Source organism: Meleagris gallopavo, chromosome 15 (assembly GCF_905368555.1).
Source record: "Meleagris gallopavo chromosome 15, MGAL_WU_HG_1.1, whole genome shotgun sequence".
Lineage (NCBI taxonomy): Eukaryota > Metazoa > Chordata > Aves > Galliformes > Phasianidae > Meleagris > Meleagris gallopavo.
This window is the reverse complement of record NC_139418.1, coordinates 4,592,004-4,610,484: the sequence shown is the minus strand read 5'-3', so window position 1 is coordinate 4,610,484 and position 18,481 is coordinate 4,592,004. Positions and strand designations below refer to the sequence as shown.

Here is an 18,481-nt window from a genome sequence, read left to right as displayed (position 1 = left end):
CTCTCACCCCCAGCCGCCCCTCCCCCGACAGCCCCAAGCCGTTCCCTGGGCCCTGTCGCTGTCACACAGAGCAGAGCTCAGCGCTGCCCCCCGCTCCCTGTGAGGAGCCGCAGCCGCCATGAGGGCTGCCCTCAGTTTTCTCAGGCACTCCATTACGTTTGGACTTAACTTTCACATCGGTTCAGCTGCTTTGGATATAAGGTAGCATATCTGAAAATATTTCTTTCTTATGAAATAGGAGCATATATATCTACTATGTATTGTTTTAAGGAAAGTTACATAAAAAGTGGTGGCCACAGGACCTAGAGCACTGATAAATTTGGAATTAGTAGCCCAGATGGGATTAATCAACCAATCTTTCCTCCTTCCACACAGCTTTTTTCTCTACTTAATGTTTTCTGTAAGTAACCTCCAAGTACTACACCCTGCTGTGTGCAGTGAGGTGAGGAGAGCAGTCACCTCCCCCTCGGAGGGCCCTCAGTTCTGTCAGTAATCCTTCAAGAACCCCAGAGCAAGGACATGCTATTAAACCTCCTTCGGGGGAGGACTGAGGCCCTTAAGCAACCAAATCTTCCACCAGCTTAACACCCAGAGTTCATTCTTAGCACAAAAAAGCATTAGAACAGTTCATAATTTTCTTTGTTCTTGGTTTCTTTTTGTCTAAAAGTGAGAAGACATGAAACTTTGCTGCCTAAGTTTGACAGCCACTTTCAGGCTTTCATTGACACAAATGACATGGCTACTCCTCTGCACAAGAGTTTAGAAGGCTAGATTTTTTTTTCCAGTACAAGTGGGCATATAAAGCTCCATGTTGCATTGTTTCTTCTGCAACAAATAAATGACACAACATGATCACATAAATATAATTGGATGTGATTTTATCAGTGCATAAAGTTCATTTATTAGTAAGTCCTTGAATCAATAAATTGAGCTGTAAACTTGATTTCTTGGTATGTATCTTTCCTATTTATTAATTCCTATTAAAATGGTAGTATGGAAAAAGACACTTCAAGCATTACAGCTCTCCGTATTTCTTTTTTCATACAGAATGAGCTTAGGATAGCATGAGGAGTGAAAGAAGCAATTTCTGTTATGGTACCTTGTTCTTCCTTTCTATTACAGTTTTTCATCTCAAAAAATGATAGATTTTTTTTTCTCAGCTGGTTCTTGCAGCGTGCTGCCATGACAATCTGGCCATAAAGGAGGGGGGAAGAAAAAGATTTTTCTCTCAAAGAGTATGGAAGTTAATACAGGTTCTGTCAGACCACTATTCCCTGAACACCAGAGGTCCTTTTGACCTGTGGGAAAATAAATGCTATAGAGAGCTCTGAATTAATGAAGAAAGCAAACTATAGCTTTTTCCATTTACCAGTAATCCACAGGAAGGTGGACAGATGTCCCCTTGCATGCTCCTCTCCCACAGATGTCACCTCTGCTGGCAATGTGCTGCATGCAAGGCAGCGCTCCCTGCTCTGCTGTGCCTGGGTGCGAGGGGCCGAGGAGCAGGGGCTGCTGCGGGAGAGCCCTGAGCGAGCTGTGGGACCAGCTGGTTTTCCATCAGCAGCATGCAGACTCCATCCATACCTTTCACGGATGTTGAAATTACTGAAGCTTTGCATACTGGTGATGGCATTTTGTAGTTATCCTGTATAGAAATGCTTTGTGATGCACAGAAACTAGAGAGACTGTGCTAAGATTAGCAAATCTATTCCCATGCTTTCAAAATATAAATTTAGACCCAATCTAAATCAAAATACTAATCCTAAGTGAAGTGGTTAATGTGTTTTCCCTTACAGTATTTGATAGATGAACGTGGAATATACAGTTTATTATTTAATTCTACTACTCAAAATTAAGTGAATGGATACAAACAAACAAGATCATTTCTCTCCATAAGCATTCATTGTGCAATATCATCCAGTCTTACCTCGTAGAGAATGTAATTAATGTTGATAAATGCTTGTGTTCTTCCTTTGCAGCTTTGGTCCACAGACAATTGGTTGTACCAGAGCATGTCAAATCCCACATAAAAATATAGCTATAGATCATTGGTTTTAGGGACAGAGTTCAGACAAGTCAATTTATTTCCATTAGAAGATGAAACTAAACTTAAAACTCGGGGGGGCTACAAAAATTTTGTCCATTATGTTCTCAGTCATTCTGGTGTGCTTTGCTGTAACTTAAGGTGTTTCCACTAATCTGCTTTCCAGCTTCTGAACACAGTGCAGCTTTCCAAAATGGCTCGGTGGGTGTTTAACGTATCTTCAGTTAAATGTCTTTTTCTTAATCTTCTGAAGATGTAATTACTGTACTCTAACATGGCATGAAATCTTCTAATGTTTGCCACTTTGTCAGAAATCCTCATACAGAGATAGCAAACTTTCCACTTTTGAAATACATGGATAGGAGTTGAAGGTGTGACAAAATGGCATATTTCCTCATATCCATTTCTGTCAGCCTTTTTGCTTCTATTAAGTTCTGAGCAGTTTTAACAGAGTGACAGAGGTCATGTTTGCATGTGTAAGTATTTTGCTTTTCTTTATATACTTCACATACCAAAAGTGGACCATGGTGGGACTCTTCTACTTTTTTTTCCTTTTTTTTTCCTCACTGAAACAGTGTATGATTGGCATGTTCTATTAAAATATATCTAGATATTCATTCATTCATTTTTGATGGGAGCGAAGTTTCATTATATATCTGAGTTTATTTTAACAGTGCTATATTAAAATTTCTGTTAGTACTGCAGCTGCCTTCCTGGCTGAATAGCACATAACATTCCCGGGTTAAAAGCTTTGACATTTCAGATAAAGGCAATGCCAAGGACTGCAATTTCCAGTTTGATTTTGTGATTTCCTGCTTTGGGGCAGGAGAAAAAGGACAGTAAGAAGCACCTGCTGCAGACCCTGAGGTCCAGGCCTGAAAGGGCCACACGTCAAGGGGGGCCGGCTGAGCAGCTGCAGTGAGTGGGAAGGAGGGATGGGCCAGTCTGTTTGTGACCCACGTCTGCTCTGCTTCGCCACGTCTGTCCGTCCAACCTTCATCACACCACATCTCCTGTCTGTCCATCCTTCCTCATGCTCCGTGTGGCTCCAGCCCCGAGCTCCTGTCACGGAGCAGCACTGTGCTCCCAGCAGCAGCAGGCTGCCAAAGGGGCTAAAACTGCTGCTGCTGCTGTCGGTCAGGTTTAACCAGGCTGAAGGAACAGAAGTGTCAGCAGCTCTCATGTAACAACACCAGCTTCATATCATCATTTCCCAACAGTTATTTTAATTGAATTGTTTTTCTTTTCAAAAGCAAACAGAAACAATAGAATTAATCTGCTTGAGATACTTAGCAAGTGTCTGGGCAGTCAGAGAGGTTTTATTTCTGCTAAGCTTAGCACTTTTGATGATAGTTTTAGTTGTTCAAACCAAACCTCCCTAATTATTATTTTTTTTTAATGGTTAATTCTAGTTCTGGTAAAATCTCTTCCTACAAGTCTATAGTCTTTCTAAAATTTAATTTTATTTTTTGCTGGCAGCTTTTTCCAAGGCTTATAATGTCACATCTGAATATGAGCCCTGTTACCAGACTGCTCCCCCTTCTAACAGACACAGTCTTAACATACTGAAACTTTGGTCATGTTGGTGTTTTAGTTACTATCCAGGCCAACTGCATCTAATCACAAAAAGATTCAGAAGGTTATGCTGACAGAAGACATCCTGACACTGTATTTCACTGACAGTTGTTTGTTTTTGGTGGCAAAAGGATTTTGAGAGTGTTCATTTTCCTTATTTCTTCATGCAAAGTCATTTTACTTTCTTCTTGAATTTAATCCATTATGTCATCTGGGTTAGGAACAGGAGATAACTTTCTTTCACAACTACAAGATTTCTTGTTTTCAACTGCAGTTCCATTTTTTGTTTTGTTTTGCTTTTTTTCCAGGCATTTCTTGTTTAAGACATCTTCTGGAACGACTCCGCTGTTCAGTAGCTCTTCCCCTGGCTACCCACTGACCTCAGGAACAGTTTATACTCCACCTCCCAGGCTGTTACCTAGAAATACATTTTCCAGGAATGCATTCAAGCTGAAAAAGCCCTCCAAGTATTGTAGCTGGAAATGTGCTGCTTTATCTGCAATTGCTGCTGCAGTCCTGCTTGCCATCCTGCTAGCGTATTTCATAGGTAAGACTGTTCTCTATGTCAAATCACATGCCTATGTCAGCAAATGAAACTTGAGCAGATGAAAGCGTGGTTTAATCTGTTTTGCAGATCTGCGTAGTTACTGAGCAAAGAAAATTATTATTCCTTATACTCGTTAATGAGAAAAATACAATTCTCAAGTCCTGTTCGCTGTCATAAGAGTGAGAACAAGACATTGATTCAGGATCCTCAGTGTGCATTGTTAAATGGAGGTGTCGTAGGTGCTTCAAACAGGGGCTGATGTAATGAGGATTTTTTTAAGTACTGTATTGGCTTTAAAATATTTTGCAAAAATGGTGATAGTTAATCCATAAGAGTAACAGAAGGTACTGGTGTTTGAACTGAAGTAGCACCATAGCATGCTGCTTTTAGAGAAAAAAAATCCGAAGTCATTCTGAATGATAAGTCTCAGTTTATATCTCTTCACATGTCTAAATTCATCTTGTTTTTAGACCTCAGTAAGATAAATCCATTAGGTGTGCTATTGTTTTCTGCATGCCTCACATCCTTAGTGTTTTATAAGGAAAACTCAAATTTTGTGCTTATTTTCTGTGTTTAGCATATTAATAATGACAACGCTATGTTCTGTTCTTTCTGTGGTCTTTTCAGATTTTCTTTAAACATGCTCCTGCTTTTGGGTTTTTTTTTTGTCTTTACTACATTAATTTATTTCTGATTTCTCCCTCAGTATCCTCCTCACTGTCTGTTGTTTTGGAGTTTTGCAAAGGATCTATACCAGTTAGATGTGTATTTTGTACCTTTTACAATGCCTTCAACAATATGTTGATAATGACATGCTATACAGATTGTCCAGCTTCCCTGAGTAAATGGCAAAATTGTAGTACCTTGTAAATACTTTCTAGACCCATTATGTTGGGGTTTTTGTTCATTTCCGAGACTCTTTGTGTTGATATTAATATGTTGCTACCATAAAGAGCAAGGTTCATGCATAATATGTGAAAGCCCTGTAAAGATGCACTGAATTTTCTTCCTATTTCCTCCATTTGAAGAGAGTGATTTTTTTTTATTTTTTCTTTTTTGACCAGACAACCTAACTCAAGAGTGTAGATAGTTCTTTCTGTGGAGATTTCAATTTTCACATTAATGGTCTTCCACAGGTAATTAATACACATGAGGTGAAAAGGAGCTGATGAGCTACTTCATTGCTTTTGTCTCTTTAGGCCAGGCCTCCATCCCAGCATACTCAATACTACAGAGCTAACCAACTTTCTGTGCTTCTTATGTAGAAAACCTCAGAAGAATAGCAGGTTTAGTTTGATATATAAATAAGAAGATTGGAAAGCACATGATTTATTGAACTTGACAGTTATCATACAACAACTCTCTGTTTGAGTGATTATGCACGTGGAAAATGATATACTGCAAGCTGAATATTTTAATCATGTGCATAACTTTGAAGTGATGAATTATGAGATGTGTTTTTCCCTGTTATTTAGGTTACTATAATCTAAGGCAAAACTTCGCAACGTGGTTATTGCCTTCGACAGTTTCTTAACCATTTAAGACAGGAGCTGGCGTAAAACAATACGTAGACCCTTAACAATTGATGAATGATCTTCAAGTCATAACATAACTGATCCGTTTTGACAGAAGTTTTTGAGGTCTTTTCGGAAAAGACAGAGAAGAAAAAAAAAACTGAAAGGAATTGCATTGTCTTAAGACAATTTCTTGAGACATTGTCTTGAGAACAACAGGATGGCAAAAAGGATGTGCTTAAGACCATCAGCTATAAGCTTATCCAGCCATCAAATTGTTGGGACTCTGCTGTCCTCCAGTGGTATGACCCTAGGCACTGAAACCTCCTTATTACAAGAAATCTGAAAAACCTTTCCTTGTTCTGCAGTTCCCTGGAGTGTTGCCTTCTCCTGGGCATGTGCAGTACTTCAGACCTAGGAAAAATAATTATCCTCTCTCCTGGGCAAAGAGCAGCAATCCAAAATACCAGCTGTCTGCTCTTCTGCTGCTTGCTTTGGAGCTGCTGACCTACTAATCCGTGAACTGCTGTGAAGACAAAATAACTCTGTCTTGTTCCAGTCAGTCTCTTAGAAGAAAAAAATGTTTTTCTGTTTTCAAGATGATCAGAATTATGTTCAGATCAGACCGAAATCCCAGTTCTGTCCTAATCACTGAGACAGTGAGAAAGTGAGAGCTGTTAACCTACTGGGAGTGGTAGGATGTTATTTAAGTTTGACCAAGATAGGCAAGAGGAAGTTGCACTAGCTCCCCCAGTGTATTTTGCTGTCAGAACTGGAAACACAGGAGACTCTTTAAAGGCACTGATAATGTTTTACTGCTGCACATGTCCAAAAAAGCAAATTTCTTGCTCTCCACCAAAGCAGAAGTGGTATTACTGAGGATACATCTGCTAAAAATAATAGTTATGGAAAAAGTTATCAAAATTTGCAGTGAATGGTTCTGCTCTTTAGGTTTGTCAATATATCTAGGCTCCGTGAAGATGACTGAATCAAAGGTAGCAAAGATACTGCTGTACTAAATGAGAAACACAACGCTGGCAAATAAGAAGTAAATTATATTGAAAAAATAGTTTGAAGTTCTCATAGGCATGGTTTCTGAATGAATTGTCCTAATATAAGAGAGATGTGGGAGTCAAAGCAGTTCATTGAAAACATGCTGTCTTGGGTTTAAACATCTGAATTTTAGACTGCCAAAGATCAATGGTGTCATGAAAAAATTTCTAACTAGGGGTGATTTTAAAAGACAGGCAAAAAGCATATCATAGAAGAAGGTATAAAAGAATATCAAAGTGATGTAGGCATTCTTATTGTCTTTTCAGGTAAATAAAAACAGCCTGAATGAAAAAAAAAAATTAATCACAGTCCATAATACCCCTTGGAACTAATTGTCCTCCAGTCCTGTTTGAGATTTGTCATTTCACAAAGTCTGGGATTTATTCCCATTTTCCTTGGGTGACATTTGAAGAATGTAGAATCAGCCATTCAAATTAGGACATCCTGGAGACATTGGGCTGGTAGTGAAACCGAATTACAGGAAAGTAATTTATAAAGTGTCAGAAGGAAAGCATATACCAAACGTACTGTCTTTGTCAGAGTGTTCACTTCAGAGATTATGGGAGTGATGAAAGACGTTGTCATGTTAAATTAGTTTTTAGCCCTTTAGATTCATGCCAAACGTGGAGGGGAAAAAACAATAAATAAAGGAGGAAAGTGAGGAAAGAGTCTCCTTGTGCTCTCCATGATAATAACTCCTGCCAAACACTAAATATCATGTTCTTGTAAGCTCCTACACTGCTCCGATTTCTGCCAGTCTAACTTGGAGCTTTGAAGAACATCTGACCATCAACATGCCAGGATGTTAAAAATGAGATAATGTTGAAGTATTTACACTTTTTAGAGGGAGGCGGCAAGTAGAATAACATTCCCTGTACAATGAGCTCAGAGATTCTCCACTTAAAAATAGCATCTCATGCTGATAACTTTTGGTGTCGGTGTATTTTGTCTACTTCTATTTTGCTCAATGATACAGAAAAATAGAAGGAAAATGATAAATTATGAAAATAGCATGTTTGTACTGCATCTTTAGCCCATATACCGCATAGGGAAATGTTATCACTCATTTATTCTTCAGTGTTATTTGACCCTAAATATGCTTGAGGCTTCAGATAAATTCCAGTTTTCTCCTTAAACTTAAAGTAACATAGCCGTGTCTGTGCTCCAGAAAGACCTGGATTGCCAAAGGCTCTGGCTGCTATTTAAGCAAATGAAAGTTTCATTTTTATACCCTATACATTTATTTAAAATTAAAGCCTGGAAAATTGGTACACAGAACAAATATTTGGTAAGTTTCTTGCTATTAGAAAACACCACAGCAGATTTGTGAATATAATACATATAGGCAAATAAGTGGTTAATTTATTTGGTTATCTTTCTCACACAGTAGTATTCATTTGTTTCTGTGACAGGCAGACAATAAAATGTATGGGCTTCTTGAGGAAATTAGGCTCGGAAGCAGAAGTCTCATCTTTTCTCTGCATGAAATATGTGCATAGACTACAGTTTTCATAAAATTGTCTTCTTTTGATGTTAATATCATTTTGAATTATTTTCATCCCAAAAATGAGTACGATATTTGCCAGTGTAAGAGCTTGTGTGAAGTTTTTTTCATTCATATTTGTATTTTTTCCATTCATAAATGCAGCACTCAAACTATTACTGTAAATTCTTTCACTGCAGCATCTAGAGCACTGCAGATACCACCGCTCCCAGAAACACAGACGTGTAACTAACTGCTCCTAGCTTGACTGGCTGCAACTTTTGCCATTCGCAAGAATATTTTTGAATTTGAGAGACACTGATGATGATATAGGTCCAATTGTCTTTTTGACTTTGGTACCACAGGTCAGGATTCATGAAAATAGTTCAAGCAAGTGGTTACTTTATGTATCATTTGATTTATTTTCTCTGTCTTTGAGCTGTTTTTGACAAATGGCAACCTATGTTTCATTTGATTTCTTATGGTGCGTTTGTGTTGTTGTTTCACTTTTAAAGTCAGAAAACCACTGAGCTGTTCTTGCCCAGACTTCACTGAAATCAAATATGCTAGGCAGCTGGGAAACCAAGATTGACAAAAGGGAAAACCATGCAAAGATGGAACCTCTGTCATGCAGGGGGCATCTGGTTGTCAATCACTACTACCGAGTTTCACTTGAATCTTGCATCTTGTGAGATGAGGTGGTGACAGAAGTTTCTGTCCTAAATTTGCAATGAAAATAGGTATCGCTTAGGGGGCAATAATTAAGTTTGAAGATAAGCCTATCACTCATTCAGATATTCTTCTTGACTGATTCAATCAGAGGAAGAGTGGTTATCTGGTACTAGCTCTGAGAAGAAGCTTTGAGCCTTTCAAGGAAAACTGTCTGGCCCCATTCTATAACTTTTGCTGGGAATTGTGGAGCTTGGCTCCAGGAGCATTAAATGTGGAGTTTTCACTTAACAAGGGTCCTGTTTCAAGGTGCAAATGTGAAGAAGAGTCATTAGGTAAAGTAGATCATTTTGCTTTAAAAACAGCATGCTCCTGCTGCTATAAATGCATAATGGCACGAAGAACAGGAGCATTTTTGAGAGGTTATGTGGGTTTAGTTTGCCTGTGCCTTTCCTGAGTTAAAAATAAAGGCTTGATCTAGAGATTTGCTCCAAGAAAAGCAAATGCGCTTGTTTTGCCTAGCAGAGATCTCAGAGATAATAGAAGTAACTGCATTTCAGTATGCAGGGGCAGTTTTATCTGCCTGTTCAATTCTTTTTGTCTTTGTTGAGGATTTCCATACGGTAAACCTGAGCACTTGAAACTAGAGTGAGCCTAATGTTTCTGTAACTCACAAGTGCCATCAGGTGCTTAGCGCTTGAAATTGAATACCTTTTCTACCTATTTACCAAGTCAAACAAGCCTACTCAGAAACCTTGGTAAGAAATGGGAGACCAAGGTGATGCTTTGAGCTGGGTCTTACAAAGATTCGTAAATGGGGAGAGCGGTGTTTGTTTTTAATGCATGTTGCACAATGCAATCCAAGAAGAATATCCGAAAATATTTTTTCACAGATTTCTCAGATGCTGGTTGTTAAAAGTGTCAAAAGATACTGCTGTGAACGTGAGAAAAATAACATAGCAGTCTAGCTGATGCTACTCTACTCAAAATGTGTATGTCCTCAGTATCATAAAAGTTCTTAATGTGATCTAGCAGGATAACAATGGCGAACCTGGAAATTTTAGAGAAATAGTGCTTTAATTAAGTAGTATTGTCATAGAATCGTTATTTATTCAGCCCAGTTTTTTGCTTTTTGTACTCAGAACTACAAGAATGGCTTCCTCAGAGGCTCTTTTTTTCCACAATTTATAGTAGCACTGCTTTATGTTGTGCTTCACATGCTCCATTATTTCCCTCCTGTGCCCAAACAGGTAAATCTCCCCGGTTTCAGAGTACCTGGGGAACAGAGCCTGTTCTCTGTCCCATTGGTGCAAGGACTGATTGTTTTAGTAGTCTTGGGTTGAATCCAGAACTACAGGTATGGAGTCTCATCAGGGCAAAGATGTAGCAGGGACAAGCAGATGCAAAACAAGTCTGGAGGAAATCAGGGAAAAATGATGAAAAAGCTTTGAGGCAGTTCAGTGAGACATGCTTTATTTATAGCCTGGCACAACATAGTCAGATGAGACCATCTTTCTGAGGAAGGGTGAGCATAAGCGATCTTGAAGATTAAATTTTGCTAATCTAATGCTAAGTCAGATATACCTATCCAATAAATCTGCAGTCATTTTCTGTGAAAAGTCAGTGTTCAATATCAGTGTAAGATTTCACAGTTCTCGCAGTTCTCCCTAAGGAAACGTTGCTCTGTTAGCTGCTGTTTATGCTGAGTTCATCAGTTGATCATTTCTGGATTCATTTATATTTATTACTTGTTGCTGTGTTTCTTTGCTAACTGATCTTGTTGTTTTACATTTTGTGTGCTTACAGATTTTATTCATTTAAGCTTAGAAGTACATTATTGCTTTTAGGATTATAACTGTCTCTCAGTGGGGTAATAGTAGATCAAAAGATGTGACAGGGATTTTGTAAGTATGGCTAATATAGCTGCTAAAACACTGTTACGAAAGTCATGAAAAAAACCCACAAATAAAAGATATTTACATATACTACAGAGAAAAGAGGAATATAAGAGGAACTTGCATTAAGACAATTTTAAAGTAGGAATTAAATTCATGTTGTGAAAATAATAGGACAAGGTAAAGGAACACAGACGTCATGAAGGAAAAGAAATTGAACAGTGGGAAGAGAAATGTCACATCACTATAAAATAACAGAAAACTTAATTTCAACACATTACATTAAATAGCGAATAATCTCCTTTCAGTAACTCAAAAAGCTGTTTAAGAAACAGTTTTTGGGTTCATTTCAGCTTTTGGTTGTTCAGGCTTTAATTCCGTGTAGTTTTGCAGCGTCATACTTCGTGCTGCCTGCTCAGACTCTACTCAGATACAAAAAAATATCCTGGCCACTTTATACAGTCCGTATATCCACACGCCTACATGTCACTGACTTGCAAGGGCCAGTGAGTTTGAATGCCTCACATATCACGTACACTCATGTTGTGGGGCCTTAATATATCCTTTATATGTTACTCTTGTAGATATAATCGGGAAAGCAGTGTTCTCCGTCACAATCTATCTGATCTCTGATTTTGCACTCTAGATTTAAGTTTATCAATGACGGGATAATTTAGGGTTGAAGGGACCTCTGGAGGTCTCTAGTTCAATCTTCTGCTAATTCTCGGGGAATCTGTAAAGTCCAGTCTGGTCTTGAAGACCTTTAAGGACAGGGACCACATTACCTTTCTTGGCAACCTTCCACTGTTTGATAGTCCTCATGAGGAAAACGTATTTCCACATGTCCAATCTGAGTATTCTCTTAGTGTATGCCATTCATTTGCATCCTCCTCTCATGCACCAGTGTGGCTGCCCTCATCTTCCTGATGACCTGTAGTGCTGCCATTTCGCCACCATCGCCTTCTCTTCTCAAACACAGCTCCCCCAGCCTCTGCTCCTGGGACAAGTGCTCCAGCCCTAAGGATGCTAGTGACTTCCACTCAACTTACTTTGTTTTATTGATGCCTTTGTTGTACTGGGAGAGCCGAAACTGGATTCAGTTACAGTAGAAGCAACCTAGTGGAACAGTCTGGAATGAGCTGCCCAGGGAGGTGTTTGAATCACTGCCACCAGAGGTGTTCAGGAAACATTTGGATGTTGTATTGAGGGATGTGGTTTATTGGGGAAGTACTGGAGGTAGGTGGATGGCTGGACTGGATGATCTTGGAGGTCTTTTCCAACCATGGTGACTTTGTGATTCTAATGAGTGCTGAGCAGATGGGAATCATGTCTCCTGGCTGTGCTTCTGTTCCTACAGGCCAGGCTGCTGCTGCTCTTCTTTGCTGCCAGGGCACACTGCTGGTTTATTGCAGCTCTGTCCACTGGGACTCCAGCGCCCTTCCTGCAGAGTTACTCCCGGACAGCCAGTCCCCAGCTTGTTTCACTGCAAGGAGATAAGCGAACTTCCAGTGAGCAGAGGCATCTTTGCCTGAATAATGAGGAGTGCTAAACTTTTAAGATATGTCCATTCACCAAACATGAGTGAATGTTTGTTTTCCACAACAGACTTCAATTACTGTGGTTATAGGAAAGCCAAAGCCTTTTTTATTTCATATAGAATAGGTTTTACTCTTAGAATTGAGCAAATTCTGTCTCATTTTATTTCTCATAAACATTTCTGGCATCAGAAGCTTGAATTAAAATAACAAAATGGAGAATGTAGTTAGTTGGAAAAAATCATGCATTGACTTGTATGTGGAGCAGATTTGATAATGAGAGAATCACTATTGAGACCTCCCGTGTGATTATTAGACATTATTAATGTCTTTATCTAGGCTATTACTAATTAAATAGCAGAGAAGACAAGTATTTGTATTAATATAGTTCCTGAATGTCAAAAGAATGTCACATATTGGTCTTACATAACCTTACGTAAAACATAAAATACACTGTGTGTTTAGTGGTTTGTTTTCTTCTTCTGGGATGTCCACATTATCCTGCTCTGTTGCATTTAATTTTTAAAAAGCAATATACATTATGCATAAGTGCTGCAGTTAATTTAATTTTAAGCTATTTTTAATTTTCTGGTTGGTTGATCAGTTGGTTTCTTCCCACATTTTTCTTAGTAAATACTTTCTGAGGAAGGTCAGAGAATATAAAAAGTTTTAACGTACTGATGCCACTGTAGTGGAATAGACTCCCTTTGCCAGATGGGAACAGACAGCCTGTTTTTGTGGTGCTTTGGCTTGCAGGAATTGATAAGGATAAGGAACTTTTCCTTATATCTTGCTGGAACCTCTATGCTAACAGCTGTTTTGTTTGAGCCTGAGTGTACCCCACTCCACTAGCACAAATAGTTGCTGGAGGATTTCTGTGTTCAGTCATAAGAGTCAAAAAACCAGTGCTTAATATGCTGAGAAAAGTAAAAGATGCTGGAAAAAATCTCAAGAGTACACAGCAAGAATCCCAGTACAGCTTAAGGGCAGATGTGACCATGTAGCATCTCTGCTGGTCTGTGGTAAATGTAAAATACTTGAAAAAGAATGTAGGCCTTCGGTGAAAGAGATGCAATGAATTTAACTGCCGGCATACTGACAGTTACCGTAGAGAGACACTGCAGCATCACAGTCCCACTCACCTTGCCTTAATGGGTCTGTGTCCTGACATCAGACAAGGTCTTCTCCAAGGAGAGAACTGCACATTTATTACAATGCAGTGCAGAGCTGGGACCTGCAGATACAGGGAACTGGCCACAAGGAAATAGTGAGCTTAAAGAGAGGAGAGATGCAGTTCGGGTCCCAGAGATTTATTGAGCCCAAAGTTTGTTTCACCTGTTGTTTCTTTCTGTATATATATATGCATATAGATACGCAAATATATATCCTCTTCTACACCTTGAGACTCCATTAATCAGTGTAACGAAAGCCTTCAGCCACATGAGAAATGAGAAGGAAAACCCCACAGTGGAGACTGCTTTTAAAGAAAATGCTTGGGATTATGATTATTCTTATTCTTGCATGGGGAGTATTTAGCTTTTCTTTACTCTTTTCTCTCGTTTTAACTCTTAAAGTGATGTTCGTGTCTTTATAGTTAGAATTATTTTGAACCTTAAAAACTTCAAAGTTCTTCAACATAGGTCAGGGACTTGGAGCTTGGTTCATTAAATGTGTAAGGGTCTTTTTCATAAGATGAATTTTTCTGTACCTCTGGAGGCTTCCTGAAAATCCTAAAATAAATAATAGAAAAATAGTGATTTAAAACCTAATTTCTAATACAAACCAGACCTGGCTGTCTAGATGAAGAATAAGCTTCAATAAATGGGAGACAGGCGCAAGCCTCTTCAGTATGAAGAGTAGCGAGGATGCAGAAATAGAAATAGGTTTTTCATTACATGAGGGATTATGCTTGGGCCAGAAATGCCAAATATTCTGTGGACCGCAGCTGCACTTTCTGTCTGCTGTTGTATTAGCTGGTAATAGTAAAACAATGATGTGATGGTAGAGACAGCTATTTGTTCTCAGAAATACAGAAAAGTTGTTTTCTTTGCTCAGATTGCCATATTGTACTCCACGGTATATCTTAAACTTCAGTCCCTTTTGCAGCAAATGGGCTACAAATTAAAATATACATCCTCCTTGGGCGCACCACCTGAGGATGTCTGTACAGTGCTGATGTGCTCCCTTAGCCAAGTCCCTCTGTTGTTCCAACACACCTTAGTCAATCTGGGGGCCCGTTATTAACCTGGGCCATTGCAGTTGGCACAGCAGCCGTGGGCAGACACCGCCTGCTGTGCCTGCAGCTGAGGTGTGCTACTGCTGCTGAAAGCAGAGAATTGATAGACATTCAGGGAAATGGCAAGATGCATCTTGATTGGTTGTCTGTCATTCGGTGGGCACAGTCCATGTCATACAGCCTGCAAATAGGTTTTCAAGATGTGCTTGGAAGGGTTTCACTCAGTCTCATGGTAGAATATTGGTGAAGGGAAATTGCTGAAGGTTCAAAAGCTGTGATTTTTATCACTTTTTTTACATTTCATATGGATCTCTTCAGAACGAGCTTTCTCTCTTTTTATATCTTCATTTGTGCTTCAGCACAAATTTAACATCATCTAATACACAGTTTTCTTCATTTTTAGATTTTTTCTTTTTTTTTTCCTGTCAAAGCTCTCTGCATGTTCTTTCTATAATACTGTGAAAACCATCTGCTTGACTCTATTTCTCTGTGTTATGAGGTATTGTTTTAATCTGTTGTTTGATTTTTTAAAGTGAGCGTTCATAAATCACTCCTCTTTCTCTCATATTTACCAGAAGAAAACTGTAAGCAGCTAGAACAGGAAAAAACTCCTAAACACAGTGCAATTTGCTTAACATTGATTTGAAGCTCTGGAGTATGAGATACATGACATAAATGGAAGTAACAACTTTGCTTTGCCTTCACTGCGTGTGCATTAGAAAATGTGCAGCTCTGAAAGCAGTTTCCATGATTTTGGAAATACATTTAGTATGGCATTCACCAGTCCCAGGTACAGCTGTCTGCGTGCCAACTTGCTCTTAAACCTGACTCAGCCAAGGACTCCCTGCATTTCTGCCACCTTCAGCGGAGCTGAGGAGCATTTGCTGCGGAGTTCCGTGCTCCTCAGAGCAGGCAGCCATCACATCACGTTTTACTATTACCAGCTAATGCAACAGCAGGCAGCTGAGCTGGCAGGGCGCAGAGGAGTTAATGGTCACGTACATTGCTCTTTATCTTCAGTATAGTCATGACACTGGCACAGTATATATATGTATCTATATGTAGCATATGTATAGAAAATACATCTATTTTTTCTTACCTACAAAAAGGATTTTCATAAGCTCACTGCTGACGGGTTTGAGATGAGCAGATTACAGCACTCAGCTGGTCACCGGGACGTTTCTGTGTGGGTGCTTTTAGCCAAAAACTGCACATTTTCATAGCTGTTTTATTGCATGTCATTTTTCTGTTTTCAGAGCCAAAATACTTTTTTTGCTCTCTCATGGCAAAATGGGCCTCAAATACCAAGGGCAAGATCCGAGTTTTTGGAGGTAGCATTAATGCAGTATTTTTCTTTGCTCAGTAAGGTTGCTCATGAAAATCTTCAGATGAAAGATTTATTGATTTGATCAGAGAGCGGCAGTCAGACTTTGAAATTAGGCTGATTCTTTGGTTAGGCACGTATGCACTTGTAGATAAAGGGGAAAGCATGCAATTGTATTGAAGATAAGAGTCAGTCTGTGTTTCCCTTGGCTGGAGATCTCAACACAATTGTGACCTTCCTTGGCTGAAGGAAAATACAAATTTTTAGATTATTTCCCTTCCCCCGAAGAGTCTTTAGGGCTTCTTCTTGTCCTCTTCTGCTGGGATATCATTCGTTAAATATAGTTTATGTCCACATGCCTGTGCACTGTGCAATCTGTGTTCAATCTTTAGTAATTCATACTATTTATCAGTGCCAGCTGCGGACTTGGGGCGGTCATGTGTGTCACCTTTGTGAAAGTATCCCCTTGGCCTATTCAGGAGGTAGAGATCTCGCAGTCATTAACCCTTTTGGGGGGGAATACATCTCCTGCATGCCATCTGTGATTGAGGTGGTTTTGCTTAGTATAAATGGCTGTTTCAGTTTGAACTCTGACTGTGTCATGGTATATTGTCCTATGATAGCTTTAAATTTTGACGGTTTTTCTAAATATAAATAGACGTGTTCCCTAAAGCTTTTTCCTGGAATTCAAAGGTCTGGAGTGAAATGGCATCCTTGAAATAGAGTTGGGGCTGTGGATTATTGAAAGGACAAAGTAGACAGGACTGTCATACAAAGTAGTCTGCTTATTGTTTTTGTGTGTCTACACGTGTATAGACATTTACAAATTTAACTGATTTATATGTATATGATACTGTTTGATTTTACCTGCTTTTTGTTACATTTTTGCTATGTTACTACATGCACTGAAGTCATACATAGAAAAGCTTATGTGCTGTCCTACAAATAACTATTGCTAGAGATTCGCTGGTTTTTAGTTTGCTTTTTTGTGTCTTTGTCAGAATTTTACTGTAGTTCCTCTCCTGAAAACACTCCATGTGCATCTTTCTGAGGTTTGTCGGATCTGCACGCGAATGTCTCCAGTGGGAAACTTGATCAGAGTTTCTGTAGGGCTTTCAGCACAAGGGAGCAGTTCTTTGTTTTAATAAACGTGAAAGACAACAATGGCAGAGGTGGCAACTGGAAATACTTTCATTTTGCTAAAATTAACACTGTCTCTAAGTTTTTAATATTTCTGGAGTAACCCGGTATTCATTTGCCAGCAATACTTAGTGATAATGAATTACAAATTTTTTCTCTTTTGTAGAGAGTGTTGCTGTGACTTTGACCCATCACTGCTGCAGGGTTGACTGTAGTTTCAGTGCAACATTTCATTAAGTTTTAGTATAGCAAATATAAGGTTCACTGAACCCCAAACCTAGGCTTTACCAACAGATTCACAAATCAACCAGGTCTTTGAAAAACTCCCTGTGTATGGTTTTGTTAAAGAGGGCTCTAGGGAAAGTCTTGAGGCAAAAGTCATTTTAGGACAAAGCAGTTTGTAGTGGTTCAGAAGTTGGGGAAAAGTCTTCTAACTCTCATTTTAATGGTCTGGATTTAAACACAGCCCTTAGTTGGGAAAAAATAAAAAGTAAAAAACAAAAACAGCTGGAATTACCTCAGGTACCTCGTAATTGTTAAAGGAAAAATTCCTCTTTGTTTCACTGGCTGAAGGTCAGATGCGATATCCCACATACATGAGGTGAGGGGGGAGGTAGTGCAGATTTTTCACCTATTCCTCTCATCTGAGTCTGACCATCCGTTTTCTCCCTGCCCTTGGCAGCGGAGCAGGCACCACTTCACAGGGTCTCTCTGGCACAATCAATCTGTTGTATGAGCTTGCAAGTCAGAAATGTGCAGGGATGCCATGTTAGGAAAACAAATAGTAGCAGTGTCCTCGCCAAGGACTAACAGATGGGGCTAAATTCTGCTATCCCCTTAGCAAAGCTAGCTAGAAAATTTATAGCCAGCTTTCTCTTTACTAAACTGAAATAAAGTAAGTCCTGGATCTACGGAAGAAATCCCATTCTCATAGAACTTGAGAATCTTGGCTCTGTAGCTGAAATTGAGATCGGTGATTTCTTTGAATCATCACTTTTTCTTTTTTTTTTAATTTATTTTTTCCAAACTGTATTTCCATATCGGCATTTTAATTCTTGACATCTCCTAGCTGACCCAGATGTTGCTGGTTTATTCACACACTTGGATTTTAAGTGAAAACATATTCTGCAGTGCTCTCATTATTAAACAAAAGATCATGTAGAAACCATTGTTCTAAATATTATTTTCTTTGAGAAAAAGCATCTTATTTAAGAGAGAAAAAAAAATTATTTATTTGCAAAGTAATAGCTGCTGTGATTGAAATTAAACATGGAATCATGCTGCTTCTGATTAATTCTAGCACAGAGGAGACAAAAAAAAAATACCTGATTTTCTTTTAAGTAAGTTAAATTAGCTTTGGGTAAATAATGCTAGTTGAAGGAATTGAAAAGGAAGACAAAAATTATTTTTCCTACTATATGAATTAGTTATTCAAATTCAGTGAGATTTGTAAGAATCTGAGCCAT

At 38.9% G+C, this 18,481-nt stretch overlaps 1 protein-coding gene across 9 annotated transcripts in view; it reads left to right on the top strand.

Moving 5' to 3' along the window:
* Positions 1–18,481, top strand: part of TENM2 (teneurin transmembrane protein 2) — a 1,471,143-nt gene that overhangs the window by 1,313,866 nt on the left and 138,796 nt on the right. For all 9 annotated transcript variants that reach the window (XM_085236695.1, XM_085236691.1, XM_085236690.1 and 6 more), the window contains one exon: positions 3,928–4,166. In XM_085236695.1, coding sequence (XP_085092821.1) covers positions 3,928–4,166 — 239 coding nt within the window. The remainder of the gene's footprint in view (positions 1–3,927; positions 4,167–18,481) is intronic.